Source organism: Alosa sapidissima, chromosome 19 (genome assembly GCF_018492685.1).
Source record: "Alosa sapidissima isolate fAloSap1 chromosome 19, fAloSap1.pri, whole genome shotgun sequence".
Classification (NCBI taxonomy): domain Eukaryota; kingdom Metazoa; phylum Chordata; class Actinopteri; order Clupeiformes; family Clupeidae; genus Alosa; species Alosa sapidissima.
Window position 1 is genome coordinate 12,847,658 of NC_055975.1, and position 18,670 is coordinate 12,866,327.

Here is an 18,670-nt window from a genome sequence, read left to right on the forward strand (position 1 = left end):
CGTGGCTAATGCATTGTAAATACGAAAGTCGTTCATCTTGGGGAGATACAGACACCTACCAAATTTGGTGTGTGTAGCTGAAAGTATATGCCTACCACGGGATCAGTCACCTAAGGGGGCGTAAGGGGGCACTAGCGAGTCCCTGGGCCATGCCCGGGGCCAAGCTTTTGCTTTGTGTGACACCTGACGTGTGTGTCAAATTTCAAGACTTTTCGATTAAGTTAACCACCTCAAAATATATTCCAACCACGAGATCAGTCACCTAAGGGGGCGCTAGCAAGTCCACGCTCGGGGTCAAGCCTAACTGCGATGCGTGACACCTGACATGTGTGCCAAATTTCAAGAGTTTTTGACCATGTTAACCACCTCAAAAACAGGAAAGCAAAAAAGTAATAATAATAAACAATAATAATAGTGAAAAAAAAAATAATCCTTACAAAAACAATAGGGCCTTGCGCCCTTCGGTGCTCGGGCCCTAATTAAGCTTGCTGTGTTCTATGCAATGGTTCTATGTGGCAACAACAATCCTTCAACAATCGTGAATATTTAGTTAAATGCACATGCAGAGGGGGGGCAGCGGGCTCGTTACGAGAGATAGTGGGCGGTGCAAGGAAAGGCTGCGTGAGTAAAAAGCGCAGCTCAATGAAAGGATTTTATCTTATCTTTAATTTAAATAGTACAACATAAGCCCAGCCACAGATTAGTCAACGTATGGGAAACACTGAAGGTGTAAAATTAAAAATATTTAGTGGCACACGTTATGCTTGACGAATCGATTTTGCATCGACGTATTTTTTGTCCCAGCCCTAGCATGAATATATGTTGATTCTTACAATGTTAAAAAGTATACAAGCATAAGTGAAACATTGTGAAATTATTTAAATAGATTAAGAAAGCCACGACTATATGGTCACCACTATGGTTAGATTGATTTGTGAAGATCCAGCAAAATTGCTACCATGGCAATGCTATGTCATGGCTTCAGTACTCTCTATATGCAGTGTGATTATGGGTATGAGAGTAGAAAATAGTTTATGTTCTTTGCAGTAAATTATACCAAAGCAATCATGCATAACCCGAGGGATGTTTGTGAAAAGTCCAAAGGGGACAGATGAAGCAATGTCAGGCATGGTAATAAATATTGAGAATCAATATCATGTTTATTTGTGCATGCACTGAGGCTAAAGATGCCTTGGGGCATGAAGTGTGATTTGAGTACCTATGATTGGTTTGTGGCTGGGGTATTGTCAAAGAGGCATCAGGCCTGCCTGGCAAGGAAAACATTAAAAAATAAAACCTGCACAAAGAACTGGAAATGTATTTCTGTTTGTCACTTTTAAAATGTGTAAATACGCTGTTGCCAAGCCGTTACCAGTGAACTTTTTATTTAAAGTTCATGTAGTCAGTAAACCTTTAAAATTATCATTAAAGTCCATTAGTAAGGATCATTTGTCAGTTGATGGATTATTTGCCAGTATGTAGTCACAGGGCAGAGGTGCCTCACATATTAAATCCTTCTGCTGCCAATATACAGAGTGCACGTGTGTATATCCACTGGAGGATGGCAGTGAAATGTAACACCAGTGGATAATATTAATCAAGAAGACAACTTGATCATTTACAACATAATCAGCAACAATGACATAAAATAAAGATATGTATATATTTTATAACCTGACTCTCGCCAGATGAATTTCGTTCCGCTTAGCTCCGCCTAGCTTCACTCACATCCATCTGGGACCTCTTCTGTTGAGAGTGATTTCACGATCACGAGATTGTATGGTAGAGCCAATCAGGACGCAGGGCGGGAGCTTCATAGATGTGACATAGCCATAATACCTCCATGGACATAGCGTAGAAGCGACTGTGAGACTGTTATCAGCGTCACGGGTTGGCTTCGATGTGAGTGGTTGAAGTAGCACGTCAATAGATGACGGACAAGTGGCTTATCCAATCATATGCAAGCATTTTTTGATTAGGCCCAGCCTTCTGAAGCAACACTTCAATGGATTGATCCCAGATGGATGGGTGGAGCTAGGCGGAACGAAATTCATCTGGCGAGAGTCAGGTTATATATTTTATCCAGCATGGAGAAAAAAAGGCAGTAATCAGTTTATCTATTTCATACCAATAAATTTATTTTATTGTAAAGACAATAGGTATAATCACATGTGAACACAGTTGTAAATTCAAGGGCTCTCTTTGATTTTAAGTACTATGCAACTGAATGAGGAGGCAGTGGAATATAAAGAATCTTTTGAAGACAAAAATAACTGCAATGCAATTAAACAATAAAACAAGCCACTCAAGTTCACAAATCATTTTTTATGAATGATTATCTTTCATGTGGAAAACACATGCATGCACACACACACAGACACCCGTACGCATCAATACACTGCCACCACAGAAGCAACCCTACTTGCACCCATTCTGAATAATGAAAAATTTCCAAAATGATGAGTGGTGAAAGCAAAAAGAGCTAAATGAATTTTCAGGAGTGTTTATGCAACTCTAGTATTCACATCTGTTACGGTGACCTTTCAATCTTAACGTTTTGTTGTTATCTGTGCTATAAGTATAAGTGTCCTACATAAAAAATCTAAACCAGGTGCAAAATCCCTTGACGAACATCATATGTGACTGATCTATGTCAAGCTAAACGGAGACACTGTTAAAATCCACGGTTGCAGACAGCCAAATGTCCCGGCCATGTTATATGACGTTTCAGAAGTCAAGGGATTCTGCATATAACTGTGTGGAAAAGGTCAGCCAAAGCTGCAAAGATGCACAACACATTTATGATTCTGCGAAAGGACATACCCCCTAGGACTAAAAAACCCCCATTCGTGCGTTAACCAGTTCCAAGAAGGTGGTAAAATATTCACTGAGTAATTAATGGCTCAGTCAGTAACTAATGAGCCAATTCTTAGGGGTCTTCCAAGTCAAATGAAGAATTCAGTACTTCACCAAGTGTCAAGAACACTCTGATTTTTAATAGTTCAGCTGCATCAAAAAGTAAATCCATGTCTTTCTCCCTCCTTGGAGGAAACGAGAGGATTGAAGAATATAACTAATAGAGAAAGAATTTTCACTAGAGGAAGCAGTTTTCTTTTTCAGTTGGAACATCTGAATTATTTTCGGAAGGTAATGGAATTAACATTAACATAGGATATGTTGATGTGAATTCCATCATTTCCATTTAAGTTGTGGCTATGAAAGAATGCTTTCGTTAGGGAAAATGCAAATATCAAACTGCTGAAATAATGTCAGACAAAAGCACCTCTAACTGGGAAACAAAGATTGATGCTTTCTCTCATATAACTTTTACACAAACCATACATGCAAATGTGTTTTAGTCTCCCACTGAATTGCTTCTTTGATGAAGGAGATTGGGCTAATGAGGTTTGAGAAAGTGCTATTAGTCTGTTTTTGATCTGGGCTGGGATCGAATGAAGAGCTTTAACACACACTGAAAAGAGAGAAAGATCCATTAACTGACGCAGGGTTAATTAGGAAAATAAAATAAAATAACTTTCCGCTCTATGCAAGCACAGCGTTGACACCTGTGTGACAGGAACATTTTTGAAAGCACTGATATCCTTACATTTACATCTTTGAAATCTTACTCATAAATAAACTGGTAATTTCCTTTTGCTTTGGCCCAGGATTTCAGGATTATGTTAAATTACACCTGGATATTATGAACACATGAAAGACGCATTATCATACTTTATTAAATTTTGTTGGGTTTTGAGGTGAAATATTTCTTCCATGACTTTTCAATGCATAATACTCATGGAAATGGAATTGTGTGAAATTAAAATACTGTGTTGCTTGCGTTTGTATATTTGACATATTAATATACTAGTGGGCATACTCTGATTTTCTCCATACATGCACACTTGCAGGGGAACTCTCACATACACAGAAACATACTTTCACTTTTCAATTGAAAACTAAAAAAACAAACAGCATTTTCGAATGATGAAATAAGTGTCAAAGTCATTAATGTCATTAAATAAAAATAAAACAAGGAGAACACCACTCTGACAAATCCGAACAAAATACATAAGGTATGGACAATCCATTTGTACACAGAGACTTTCCATTTTTTCCAAAAAAGTCTTTAAATTCACCACCCAGACTGTTCACATTTTCAGGTTTAGCTTTTGTGTCTTTCATTAATTGTTAAATGCAACACATGCTCTCAGTAATCATCTGACCAAGTTTGTGTCAATATTTGCTATGCTACATGACCACCATTTGGAGCAGACTGGTGAAAGGGGAAAAAAAGTCAGTACCAAATTATTAGTTGATGCATGTCAAAATATCCTCTACCCTAAAAGGTTTGTTTCTTTCACATATTGATCTTATTTTACAAGTCATATAAAAATAACAAGAACTAAATATATCTATAGAATTTGTGCATAAAATAGTCAGTCGACTTAGGAGAAAGGATGTCACATGTACATGAAAACACTCTCTAGCTGTTGCCCATGTATTTCCTGGTGATGCTTTGATTGTTGACGAAGACGGGATCCACCGAGGCCACTTTGGCGGCAATGAAGGAATGTATGCAATGAAGCACTGCCGTCAGGTTGGCAAATTCCAACTCCTATCAAAAGGGACAGAGATGGTGGATATGAACGCTGATGTAAACTGGGGAGATGAGTGGTGTAATTGAGAAGCAGGTTTATTAGATGCTGAGGCAGTGTGGGGACTAGGAGGGAGTGTTCAGTTACCTTCATTTCGATTTGTTTGTTTTCCGAGTTTTGGAAGAGGAGTTTCACTCTCGTCTTGCCATCGTCAGAGGAGCCTTTTAGCTGGGAGAACTTGTACCTCCAAAGGATTTTCTGCGCAAAGGAGAGGAATAAATCACAAACTATTGGGTTGCACAGAACAAATGGCAGCGGCAAAACTGCCCAGCTAAATAAGCACACTCGCAGTGTTTCTGAAAAGAATTGAGGGCCTTTTTGTTGTTGTTCCCAACAACAGCCAAATAAGTTATTTCTGTGTGCGTATTTGTTTTGGTTTCAACACCCACAGGGCCTGATTCAACTTGAAAGCATCCTATTGAGATTAATTTGTCTGGCAGCTACATAAAGCATTTCCTACAAAAAAACAAAGTGTCCTGTCTACGACCAGCATTTGAACCTGTATTGTTTAATGAACCTAATGGGGTATTGGGTGACTGAAGCCTGCGTAGACAATGCCTTTTGTTGAGTGACTGACACCTCTAAAAAGGATGTTTTGTACATGTTTCTTTTTCCTTGACTGGTGGACTGGGCCGCACACAAAGATAGACAGCTGGTTGCTGTCTTGAAAGACAGTTAATTAAAGGCAATTCCGATGACAGATCTGGGCTATAGAGTACAGTCCCTCACAACCGTACATTGTGACAGTTCCCGCACTGACTTTCAAAAAAAAAAAAAAAAAAAAGCCAATCAGCTCACACACACAGTCAGAGGGATCAGTCTTGGTGCAGTGCATTCTCCTACTGCTTCCACAATGATCACTTCAGACCCTGTACAATTAATGGCCGACTGTCGGAGTGCAAATCAGACAGCATTGTGCATTTACATTCACTGGCTCACCACCCGCAATAGGATCATAATAAGAAGTACCGACTAATGACTCACTTCACAAGGGGGGCTTGAAACTCTGCGGAAATATTTGTATAGACTAATGTGGGACAGACGGACGGATGGGCAGGGAGGCAAAGGGAAAATGAGCTCTTGGTTGATTCCTCATTCTGAAACTTTTCAGAGAGGCATGTGTGTATGGAGACTGAGCCATGTAGGCCACTCTTTGTTTGAGGTGCTCGCTAAACGACCGACTGTGCTAAACACTCTAACGGCGTGCCACTAGACACGGTGAGGATGCCAGGCATGCCCAACTCATAATGCTGGCCGTTAAACGTCAGCAGGGGAACCCCTGGCATCGGCCCATTTTTATGTCAGCAAGTTTTCCAGCCATCTGTCCCTTCCTGCGGAGCTGGAAGTGACAGGTATCTGTCATTGCAGACATAGCTGACTCTTCACTCAGCATTTGTTGTGGCTTTATAAATGGCCCTAACAAGCTAACGAAACTCGACTAAATGTTAGAGAAGAAAAATGCTTTAGTCCCAGAGAGGGATGCATGTGCATCTCAGATGATCCCCTACCCTCTGACTTCTCACCTTTGATATGCTCTCTGAGCAAGAGAAGCCGGCGTCAAAGTCGATGGTGAAACACAGTATTCTCCCATGACTGCTGCACATGTATGTCTTCGACTGAGAAGAGAAGACAAATATTCTTAATTAGGCAGAATAAACACCCCCAACAGACGCACATACACACAAATTAGGCTTTAGAAAGCTTAACTAGATGATGCCAAACCCCACCATGCGCTGTGCTGGCATTTGAATCACCTGTGTATAATTTCTGCTTTGCGGCGGTTCTATGGGAATGAGTATTTATGTTAATGGGTGGGTATTTCCTGCACGCATGCTGTCACTGCCGCAGCTATTTTCTCTACCAATTGGACAGGTACGATCCCATCACTATGGCAACAGCTATGCAGGTCTCTTCTTAGCAGAGAGGGAAATTAGAAAAATCTGAAGGCTTTAAAATCTAATGCATATATTATGGGGTCCACAGATAACAATTTGCCATTATAGTGACAAAATGTCTTAGGAAGATATTTCACTGGTGTAATTTGTGAATAATTGATACAGCACCCCCAACCATCACCACACACACACACACACACACACACACACACACACACACACACACACTTACACCCCACTCTTCCCGTAACTGCTGTCTGTGCAGCAAGAAAGGCGGTGATGCAATAAGAAATGAACTCACAGTAAGTGGACTTTGCCATGCTGTGAGGAGATTGACAGGCATTCTGTTTTGGAGCCCTAGGCTAACATACGGCAGGCCTTCTAGAGAGACTGACAGCAAGAGGCTGCATAATTGGGTTGCACAGAGCTACTGTACCACTGAGAATTGATGTCATGCTTAAGACATTTCTCTCAGGCTTTGCCAATTGAGCTCACTTACATAGCCTCGCAAGATGCCTATGACTTGAGGCACACCCATTCTTCAAGTCTGCATTTGGCAGTCCAGGTAAGTTCTGTCTTTGTTTCCTTCAAAACAGAGCCCAGAGAAACCTAGAGAGCCCCACTGACAATCCTTCCATCTTTAAAAAACAAGGAATATTTTCCCTTGCACCTAACATTTTTAATGTTTTCTTATCATGCCCTTCAGCCAAGATCTAACACCTTTATATCTTTGAGCCTCAACTAATGAACTTAGCCTACTATGACATAATTGTCTCTCAAAAGAGTTCTTTGTGTTGCACACTGTCTCAAAATACACTCACTGTTTGAAAATCCATACAGGATACTCAATCACCATCCCCTGCAGTCACTCCTCTCCCACATATCAGTTGAGTTACCCCAGTATAGCTCTGAATTGTACTCTACTGTTCCGCATATCAGTTGAGTTACCCCAGTATAGCTCTGAATTGTACTCTACTGTTCCAGATATCAGTTGAGTTACCCGAGTATAGCTCTGAATTGTACTCTACTGTTCCAGATATCAGTTGAGTTACCCGAGTATAGCTCTGAATTGTACTCTACTGTTTCACCGACTTTCACTCTTCCGTTCATATTTCTTGTGAGGCTTCTGCACCAAGGCCTAACTTCTGTCTCACTTCAGTGCATAAACAGTTTGCAATCTCCCAAATCCCAAGACTTTGGGGAACTTCTCACTTGCGTCTTACTCACTCCCCCACCCCTAATACACTGCCACTCTCTTGCTCTGCTTGCGTCGGAGCTCGGAGGGAGTGTGGCCCATTGTAATGTCCTTAATTGTGATGTACCATCAGTGCTAAACGAGCCAGGACTCAGCAGAGCACTCCCCTGGCAGATGTGCCTTCAGATCGAGAGACGCCCGAGCATTCTGCCTGCCTGCCAAGAATGCGAACGGCAGCGAGGCAGATTTGCGATGCTTACTGTCACCCTGCATGAGCGCTCGATGTGGCACGTGAAGCGCGGACTACACATTGCTAATTGGCGGGTTTCCTCTCGAGGATCAAGGACGTGGGGGTGGGGTGGGGTGCACAGCTGTGCTGTGCTTCTCGGAAACTCCTTGTCATGTTTGGATGCGCTGACCACCAGTAATACTATGCTGTGTCTTGGGCTGATTCTCTGCATCAGTATGCATCAGAAGAAACACAACCCCCGAGGATGAGGCAGGACACATTGTGCAGCTTGTCACTCTGAATACTGTAGTTCACAGCTACCCTGCTGCATGTGCTGCAAGCACCCATGTCGTATTTAATATCACTCTCCTAAACCTTGCAATAACCGCCACAGAAAATCCACTGTGTTGTGGTGGCCTTGAGTTGGGTATGAGCTGGGAGTGGAACGCCTGCAAGTGACTGGAATAATATTGAACAGGAGAACTTTTTAATCACGATCATGATGATAATCATAATTTGTTGAAGCAATCAGACTACAGAAATTAGCTTTTAGCGCTAAAGAATTAAACTAACTCCACCTGGAGTACCTTCATTAAGAGTGATTTCATACCTTGAAAGAACAGTACTTTTTTTCTAATGAGCATGATTTCCATAAAGCAATGCTTGTTTGCCTGCCAACTGATTCGTGCACAATTACCTCCACATCAATCAACTCCCTAACAACGAATTGGAAAGTGTGTGTGTGTGTGTGGGTTTACTTGTCTATCTCTTTCAGAGCATTCTCAGAGTAAATCATCTTTACTGGAACACAGTAAGAGAGCACCCTCGCCACCACATTCACAGTTTAGGCTAAAGTGGAGGTCAAGGCAAGCAGTGCAAGAATGGCAGGACAGGAATGCCCAACGCTCTGCTCGCTTGATGTTTGGATATGTGCTCTCCTGAGAGCCTGGCTTTGCACAGCTGTGCAGGTGCTCTCTTTCAGTGGCTCATGTTTATTTCACACGGCCTTGTGCTGAGCTGCCGACTTAGCTGAAGTTGAACTGTTGAACACTCCGCAGAGACAGCGGGAGGCTTGGCTAATTGGCTGGAGAACAGAGAATCACTGGCTAATTGAAATCCTCCATCACATTCATTACTCTCCCGAAGGACCGGGTCCCGAGTTTATATCATTAAAGGGAAAAAAGGGAAAAATTGTTTCTCTGTTTGCATTTTTTTGGAAGGGAGAGGTGGTTGAATGACAGGGGGTTCTGCTGATCACAGAGGAGAAGTTGCATTCTGGCCCCTTTGCTGCAGTCCAAGAGAGACGCCCTGGGACAGATCCAAAGGCTCATGCACAAACACACGTCAGCTCTTCCACTGTATTAGCATAGCTGTGCCACACACAAGAAACACACACACACACACACACACTCACTCACTCACACACACACACACACACACACACACACAGAACCTCACTCTGACTGTTGTGATAAGTCGTAGAGATAGCAAAAAGAGTCACTAACTGTAACTAATCAAGGGTAACTCTTGCCCCACATGCTGGAGTGTACTACTTAGCAACCCCGCTGCCTTCACAAAATTCATTCCAGATCTTTCATGTAGTGTAAATTACATCTGAACGATAGAGCAACTCCACTTTGGGAGCATTGAACTTAGGTTTCTGAGCGGATGGCTGTAATTTTTTTCATCTTCGCTCTCAGGGATCCGACTGGTAGAAATGAATAGCGAGGCGCGATTTAATTTTGCCTAATGCTCTTTGAAAGAGCACTGCCGACATCATTCTCAGCTCTACATGCCGTGTGGACACTTTCTCCGGGTTCTGTTAAGAACTAGCCTAAGGAATGAATGATTGTCCACAAAATTCAATGGAAACTAAATTGAACTCCCCGGAATCATGATCCTGAACTCCGGGTGACTTCAGCCCCGTAGAATCCCTCCTCTATAGCCTTAATGTGATTATTTTATCTCTCACACAGTGCCTCAAAAGGGCGTCACGCTGTCATCTCACAGTTCCATGTAACTGGGGAATTTAAAGCGGACACATATGGAAGCGCACAGAGAGAATGGCTCGGATAATTGCTGGCATAATATCTGGCTCTGCTTTGTGGCCACGACCGATGCTGGACCAGATAGAGGAATTGGGGGATGGATAGGGAGCAAAGGGAGGGGGGGAGGGGTGAGGAGGGGAGGTCTCACACTCTGCCCTTGCCTCTGTATCTTGGCAGAGCTATGATTTAAATCTCTTCTGACAGGTTCTACCCTTTGTATTATTTAGAAATGTCTCTAGTTAAGGGTTCCCTGCTTCACAGCCCCTGGGTCTCTCTCTCTTTCTCTCTCTCTCTCTCTCAGAGAAAGAGAGGGGCATTGTTCGTGCGTTTCCTATTTCAATTTTGGCAGTATTCAGTCCAAGACTGAAATAAAAAATACATACAGTATAAAGCACTGCGGGCCATTTTCAGAATTTTTTGACACAACGCATAGCCTCTGTACTGACTCAGTTGTATGAAAATGTAAAAAAGGACCATTGCTTAACAAACCACAGAATCCCATTCTTGAAATATGCCAGCCAGCCAACCTCCTCACCTTCGCCATAAGCTGCTTGAGCAAAGACGAAAAACCTCCACACAGCAGACACAGCCATTGCCATGTTGTCATGCCCATTGGTGTTTTCCACAGATAAGGATGATTGTGCTGTGTTAATACCTACTGCACTCTATTACAGTTCTCAATTTTGGACTGTGACCATCCAATTATTACTTAGTCCTATCATGACTATTAACACTGAGGGGTAACACTGCATAACTCAGTGGCACTAAATGTGTTCACAGCATCCCAGGAGAGAAAAGAAAATCAAATCCAGATTCCCTGCTGTGTAGGTTATAGTCCAATGAACAAAAATGTTTTAAATTAGCATTCATTTAGTTGTTTTGCATGTTAAATTATATTTATTTTTGGACCTAGGATTTTCAATGAATGGATGTGTTCACAGTGGTAGTGCTCACATCACGTTGACATGATCTCGCCATTCTCACCCAAAATGCCTACGGCTCATCTCCTTGCCCGCTCACTCACTCAGGTTTAATTGTTACACTTAGTTTGACCTCCATTGACCTTTGCCAACTAAACTCGGAGTGGAGTGGTCCCTGCGTCCACTAAAAGATTTAGTGGACTCACCTCTTGTACTCCCATCAGAGACGAGGCATGTTCGATGCTCAACTCAGGAGTTTATCAATAAAGCTGCAATGCCTCAAACCTTAGTGTGAGCAAGGCAATTTAACGGCTCAATGAGGAGAGGACTTACAAAACAGGTTCTTCAGTAAAATTTAATTAAACTAATAATAATGTTTGAAAAGGAACGAATCAGAGACAGAGCACCATCTTGGCTTCAATGCCTCCTGCCATGGATTTTCTTCTTGTATGGGTAAATTAAAAGCAATGCCCTACCTGTAATTGAAGTTCTTTCTTTGTCTCGGCAGAAAGTCACCTTTGTAAACAGCTGCTGTTAGTTTTCTAAATGTCGAACAGATTCTTTCTTTCTTCTTTATTAAACAACAGCCCGATATTTGTCTTCTGTGTTGGATATGAATAAAGATATTGTGATTGTCTGGGTGTATTTGGATTGATGTAAAAGCAACCTTATATCTGTCAATAACTCTAAGTTGGATGCAGTGTATATGGTCTGGTACAGTTTTGATTAGCATGCAAAGTCAATGGGAACAAGTCTTCTGACACACACACATTCATCCACATAGAGAAGACACCTCCTCAGTTTAACTCAAATTCTAATCAGTGTTTAGGGAGGCTAGATAGTTGGACTTAGTTTCAGTGGCTTCTGTTCTCAACGTTTTATCCAATGACTCATCCATCTCATACAAAATCCCAAACTAAAAAAGAATAATGAAATATGGTTTACATTATCTATTCATTGTGAATGCCTTATTTATACTTCATGTTCAACAGAAATCCATACTTATATTATTTAAATCCAGTGCCTCTATGACCTTCTCTATTTTTGCTCCTCTCTTCTGGCATCCAACCCCACTGCCCTCACACTTTAATAACAATACGGCCTACACGCTACTATAAACAGACTGAAGCCTCCTGAACTGAAGATGTCCTGGCAAGAGGTCCTGGCAACCCTGAATTACACACAGCACAAGCCACAAGATGAGGTCTGAGGCAGAAATCCAATCCAGTCAGAGAGAGTGTTTTAAAAAAAGGTAATAACGGTGAAGGCTACCATCAAGTTTCATTTCTTAATAAAGTCTGTTGAGAGGGTCAGTCAGATCAAGAAACACACAAGTTTTCCCACAAAAAATGTTTACTCCATCTCCAAAAACTATATCATCTGTCTATTTAGCCTTTAAAAGTCACTTTTAAGGACAAAACTAATAACAAAATGAAATGTATTTCACTGCCACTGAATATGGCACTGAAATATATTATATTTGTATAGAGTCGTGCTAGGCCACTACATTGTCAATGACTCAACAAAACTGTAGGTACAGGGGCAGGGCTCTACAGTGCGCCCATTTCACTCGCACATGCGAGTAAAAATGATGCCGTGCGAGTGCAAAAAAATATTTAGAAGCACTGGTGCGAATGACTTCTAACCATGTCAATGTTTGTCTACAAAATACACCGCAGCATCGAGAAACATTACTGGTGCAAACCATAGAATCACGTCGCGAATGCAGCATAAAAACTACACCTCCCATCAACGTTAGCAGTTTCGCGTTGTGACTCGCTAGTAGTCGCTTCTATCAAATCCAAGAGCGCGCAGAAAAAGCGGAAAGTTAGACTAGCCAGCCAAGATGCAAAGATTGAAGAAATTAATTCTTCTATCCACCGAATTCATTGGATATAGGAGGAACAGGATGAGATTCTGAGAATGCAGTGAGAGAAGGAAAGGTAACCTAACATGCCTTTCAGCCCAGTTGACGTATTCTGCAATATGCAAAATATAGCTGTAGCGAACCGGCACAAAAGTAGCCTCCCGTAATACTCCCATTTTATTCAAAGGTAGAACGCTACTGACAACTCCAGGCTTCCACGCATGCTTGTTTGTTTACACCGAATACAAGCTGAAGTGCAAAACGAAAGTAGACCTAACGTTTGCCTACTGCCCCTATCAATGCAGACAGTGGCGCCTTAATACCACCTGAGGCCCCTGGGCTATATGTTTTTAAGCCCCCCCAACCGCAAAAAATAATCATGATTAAATGATACCCGGCCCGCGATCTGACCCGCCTATTTACATAACGTGCGCTTTTGGTTAATATAGCCTATAACATGCAGTGTAGCCTATCATTATTGAGCCTATGTAAAACCTTTACATAAACAGGAACAGAAAGCCCTCCTTAATCACGTCAGCCTACCCCTGACATCGCTTATCAAAAAGGCTAGCCTACTGCACGAAAACAAGCGTTGAACTCTTACACTGGCTGGCTAAGTTAAAAGATGCGTTAGGCTACATGGACGTTTCAAGCTTTTCAAAAGTGCATGTGTTTGTCGTGTCGGGGTGTTCCCCGGGAGGTTTTTTGAAATTCTGTCCACTTAACACACCATTTTAACGCAGCTTGGGAGGGACATTAATACTTTTAGCCTACAGAACAAGCAGCTGGCTCATGTGACGTGAACATTGGCTACCCTATGCATTATCACTATACTACCCTACATGGAGACATATCTCACGTTAACAATGGAGAAAACATAACATAGGCTATTATTTGTGCGAATGGGTTAGCACAAACTTAGCTTTTGGTGAACGGAAATGCTGAACACTAATTCATTTCTTTGCGCAACAGCCCATGTTCTGCGTTCATTCCAGTGAGACCAGTTAAATGCTTTTAAAGCCCTTTCATTGTCAGGCTATTTGCTACGATAATTACCTGCTGTTTTCATGGACAGTTACAGGAATCCACGTCATTCGTTATCGTTGCTTCAATCCTAGCCTACCCAGTTATCTCCAGAGTTTGTAAGTTTGTCAGTCAGTTTCAGCCTCTCCTCTAGCTCCTCTACACACCCGTTGGAATTTATTAAGTTTTGTTACATTTTGTTACACAGAAGAGAACACAAAGGGGGCCTCTGCATGGATGTCATTGTAGAGCAGTGCGATGTGCTCAATTAGGCTAGCTCCAGAGTAGGCTATGACTGACGCCGCAAATACGGACACGGCCATTTAATATTATTGATTATCATTATTATTATTAGGAGGCCCCTCATTGGTCGAGGCCCCTGCATTAAGGCGCCAGTGAATGCAGATATGTCAAATAAAAACTAAAAGTATAAAACATATATCCTTGATTAGCCTATGTTGGGTTTTGTGGAAGAGAAAATGGACTGTTTTAGTAGTAATATTAGGCAGTATGCATTCAGATAGGTCACTATGGGCATATTTGGTTTAGCTATAGATGGATTCACAAATAAATAAATTAGCCTACATTTGGCAGGATACTTGATATACAGGCTAAATGCAAATATGGCAATGTATTATATTATTTTACATTAACAACATGTAGGAAAATAGAACAGACTGAAAATAAAGTAGGCACTGATCTTTAAAATCCTGTTTCCTGTAGCCTAAATGTTGTCAGTCATTCTTAATGTGACTTAACTGACTGTGCGCCCAAATTTTTGTCTGTGCTCCTACATTTTTTAACTTGGGCGCACAAGTGCTCCTGAAAAAAAAATGTTAGTGTAGAGCCCTGAGGGGAGTTAAACACAAACAGGATACCCAAGCTTGACCACTCTGGAGAGCTAAAGAGCATTTCATCCTTGTGACAGTAATATCAGCTCCATAGCAGACATTCCTGCATGTGACGCAGAGAGATTAATATACCCTGAGCGCTTCATTAAGAGGGACTTACTCCCACTCGGCGCACTTCGGCGAACACGGCCCTCTGGAAAGCCTTCTCCCAGAGCGCCAGGTCCGAGCCCAGCTCCACGCTGAAGGAGTGGCTCTGGCCATGGCCCACCAGCACGTTGAAGCAGAACGGCTCGTTGTCCCGCAGCTCGCAGTCCTGCTGCAAGCCCAGATACAGCTTCGCCTGGATCCAGCAGTCCTCCGCAATCCATAGCTAAATCAGATGGACAAAGGGGGGAGAGAGAGAGAAAGAGATAAAGAAAGAAAAAAAGAAAGAAATTAAGAGAGAGAATGAGAAGTGAGAAGACACAGAGGAGGTAAGAAAGAGATAGGAGCAGAAGGGAGGAGGAAGGCAAGAGATAGAACAGAGAAAGATAGGGACAGAAAAAAAGACGGCTTTAAAACACTTAATTCAACCATCACATGGATAAGGACTGCAACAAAGCTGCTATGCTCACTGTCACACTGCAGAGGAGCACCAACTCATAGCACAAGGTAAACAACAGACATACTTACTCGAGAGAAACTATTTCCAGTCTAAAACAGTCAAACTATTTCTAATGCAGACACATCTCTACACCACTCCCTATTTATGTTTCCCAGAAAGCCTTGTAGTTAGCTTTGGAATAGTTCACTCTGATTCAAACCATGCTACTGGACAGACATCTTGTCAGTTTTTTAGGCAAACAGCAAAGCCCCATACCTTGTGAACTTTAAAGAGAACCTCACAGAGGTTGAAGGTCGCTTCGGCCTGAGCCCAGTCTGACATACTGACCTGGTGGAAGAGAATAAACACAAACGTTTCAAAACATCCCTGTGGGCTCTTCCTGTACAGCTCCGCTCTCCATAATTAATCCCATGCTGAGCAAATGTCAGGTTGGTAAATCATGCAAACTAGATCAACAACACAATCCCCTACACCTACAAGTGGCATATACGGTAAGCAAAACTGAACTAGAAATGTCAGCGAGCTGTTTAGTGAATACAAGCAAATAATGTCTGGGAACAGGGAAATTATGCAGGAACAGCAAAGCAGACATTTCATTCAACTGATTTTCAATCATTTGATTTCTTAGGGGTATAAGACACATTCAACTTTGACTTATTCAATGATACAGATTTAAGCATTTGAACAAATTTAAGAGAGCATCTGGAGATTATGTGTGATTAAAGAAATAGATGGAGACAGTAAGATCTGCAGACAAATCTGCAAAACATATCCTGTTTGAATTATAAAGAAAACATTATCTTATTCACCCACAACTTAAAATTTATAGCATATTTAATCGTTTGCACAATGAGTCAAACTACTAATTCCAACCTCTAGGCATTTGGACTCTGTGGCAGTTACATATGAACTCCTGTTCGAACTGTAGTGCAATTTAACTTGTCAAGACTCAGTGATAAAAGAAACTTCAGCTACTGCCATTCTTTCACAGGGACCACAATTAATACTGTATATAACCTCGCTAATGACATGCTAATGTATAAGTAGGAACTCTTCCCCTCCCCACAAGGCACACTGGATGCATACATTTAAGACTCCTCTCCACATTAATTCAGTGATTAAAAAAAGAAAAGTAAAGAAACATCATCCACAGCACTTTCTTGTACAAGCTCTAGTCAACTCTCTGCACATACTGTATAGGCAGGTGATTTCTGGAACTGCAATGTGAGGGTGATAGCAGTAGAAGAAATTGGCCAGCATTTCTGGATATATTTCAGTAGAAAAAAAAACTCAAGGGCTTGATTCTAATACAAATTTGTATTGAGAGCCGAGGTATTTTCAACAAGTCTACAGACAAAAAACTGGGAAACAAACGTTTCGGGCTTAGCCCTTTATCAATGTCTCCATTATCGTATTAGTTTGTATTAGAATCAAGCCCTTGAGTGTGCCTCTGCTTTTTTTCCTACTGTATTCAAACCTTGGAGTTCACGCACCAGGCAAAACATCACAAACTTAAGGCGCAGACGCCGACTCGCCATTGCTCCTGGATATATTTCACCCATGGCCAGCCACACCACTCTGGAGCAGGAAAAGTCCTTTCCTCTTCATAAAACATTAACAACTCAACTTAAACTGTGTTTTTTCACATAATACAAGTGTCTCTCTCCTCCATGAGGATTGGCTTTCCCCTGTTTCTGCTGACCTAAAAACACCTAGAGCTGGTCCTTGGGGAAGCTGAAATAAAGACGTACAGTAAGTGAGAGCCTTACAGGCGGACTCCTGAGGACGTAGAGGGAGGATCCTTTGAGAGCCAGGAACTTGTAGCTGTGAGTCTGGCTGGCGTCGCTTGACTGGAGTGACTGGAGGTGCTCACAGACCCAACCCATATGGATGATCTGCAAGACAGATTGTGCACAAGAGGCAGAATCAATACCTCAGCAAAAAGAGGGGGGTTTGGGGGGGGGGGGTTTCTCTAGTTCTCTAGCAAAGAAGTTGAACATTTTATTGTGTCTGGAGTAAAATCTTCCACATCTGCAGTTTGATTAGTCATAATAAACTGGGAACAATAGCAAAGAGGGCTAATTAACTAACTGAAACATGGATGTGATTCTCAATATATTTTAATTTATTCAAGAATTACAACTAACCATTTACAATGTTCATTCATTTTTTTCTGTTGACTTCATTTTGTTTTTGCTTTTCAGTTAAAGGCAGATGTGAGCTTAATTCAGCACTTTGTTTTGCTCTCTTTCCAGCGACTCTATAAATGCGACATGCTGTATCTCTCTCCCACACACACACGCACGCACGCACGAACGCTTGCACGCATGCACGAGCGCTCACACGCACACACACACACATACACACACACACACACATACACACACATTCACACACATACACATTCACACACATACACACACATTCACACACATACATTCACACACATACACATTCACACACATACACACACACACACACACACACACACACATACACATACAGTACACATACTAAAACACACATACACATACAGTACACATACTAAAACACACATACACATACAGTACACACACACACACACACACACACACACACACACAAACACACACACAGACACACACACACACACACATATACACACACACACACACATACACACAGAGCTTGTCTTATGAAAAAACTACATACTTGATCATCAGGAGAGAAGCCCTGGTTGGCCATTTTTATCTACAAGTGGAGAAATGTAGGAATTCATTAAGAATATTAACCGTTACACATCACATAAAAAAAACAGATTTATAGAGGCAAGCGAATAAAATCGAATAAAATTGCTATAACATATTCAATATTATCTATCTTAACTATCTGTGGTGTACACTGACAATACATTTATGTTACATTACGTAAGATGGGCAGTTAGTAGGTTAAAAACATTATGAAACAATCTTCAATGGTTTGGCATATTATATTATATTCAAATATAATATAATATTTTCAGTATTTTCTAGCACGTCCACAGACGTAGTAGCACTGAAAAGCTTTATCAGAGGATCTGAGTCAACTTCAGTTCAATTTAAACCCTGTTATCACTCCGAGGGAAAAAGTGCTGGTCATCAGCTGTCTATGGCAGAGAGTCTGGCGTCATCATCAGGGTATCAAAGTCACACGTGTCGCCGTGTCTTTTTTTAGACTCTAGGTCAACACCAGTCACAGCTCTGTTTTCACTGCACTGATGTACAATCACGCCCTAATTGGACATTTAGCAATCAGTCTTTGCATTCATGATTAGGTGACGCAAGTGAGGTAATTGCTCTTTTTTTTTTTTTTTTTAAAAAGAAAAAAAAGCAGCTGTGCGGGTGTAAATCAGTGTGCGCTTG

The 18,670-nt window shown here is 41.6% G+C and overlaps 1 protein-coding gene across 1 annotated transcript in view; it reads right to left on the reverse strand.

Moving 5' to 3' along the window:
* Nucleotides 1-2,172: 2,172 nt before the first annotated feature.
* sntg2 (syntrophin, gamma 2) overlaps nt 2,173-18,670 on the reverse strand; it is a 49,017-nt gene continuing 32,519 nt past the window's right edge. Inside the window, exons 11-17 of the mRNA XM_042073394.1 lie at nt 17,982-18,020; nt 17,060-17,185; nt 15,546-15,617; nt 14,847-15,056; nt 6,182-6,274; nt 4,746-4,856; nt 2,173-4,618 (exon numbers count right to left, since the gene is read on the reverse strand). Of these exons, the coding sequence (XP_041929328.1) occupies nt 4,487-4,618; nt 4,746-4,856; nt 6,182-6,274; nt 14,847-15,056; nt 15,546-15,617; nt 17,060-17,185; nt 17,982-18,020 (783 nt within the window). The 3' untranslated portion in view covers nt 2,173-4,486. The remainder of the gene's footprint in view (nt 4,619-4,745; nt 4,857-6,181; nt 6,275-14,846; nt 15,057-15,545; nt 15,618-17,059; nt 17,186-17,981; nt 18,021-18,670) is intronic.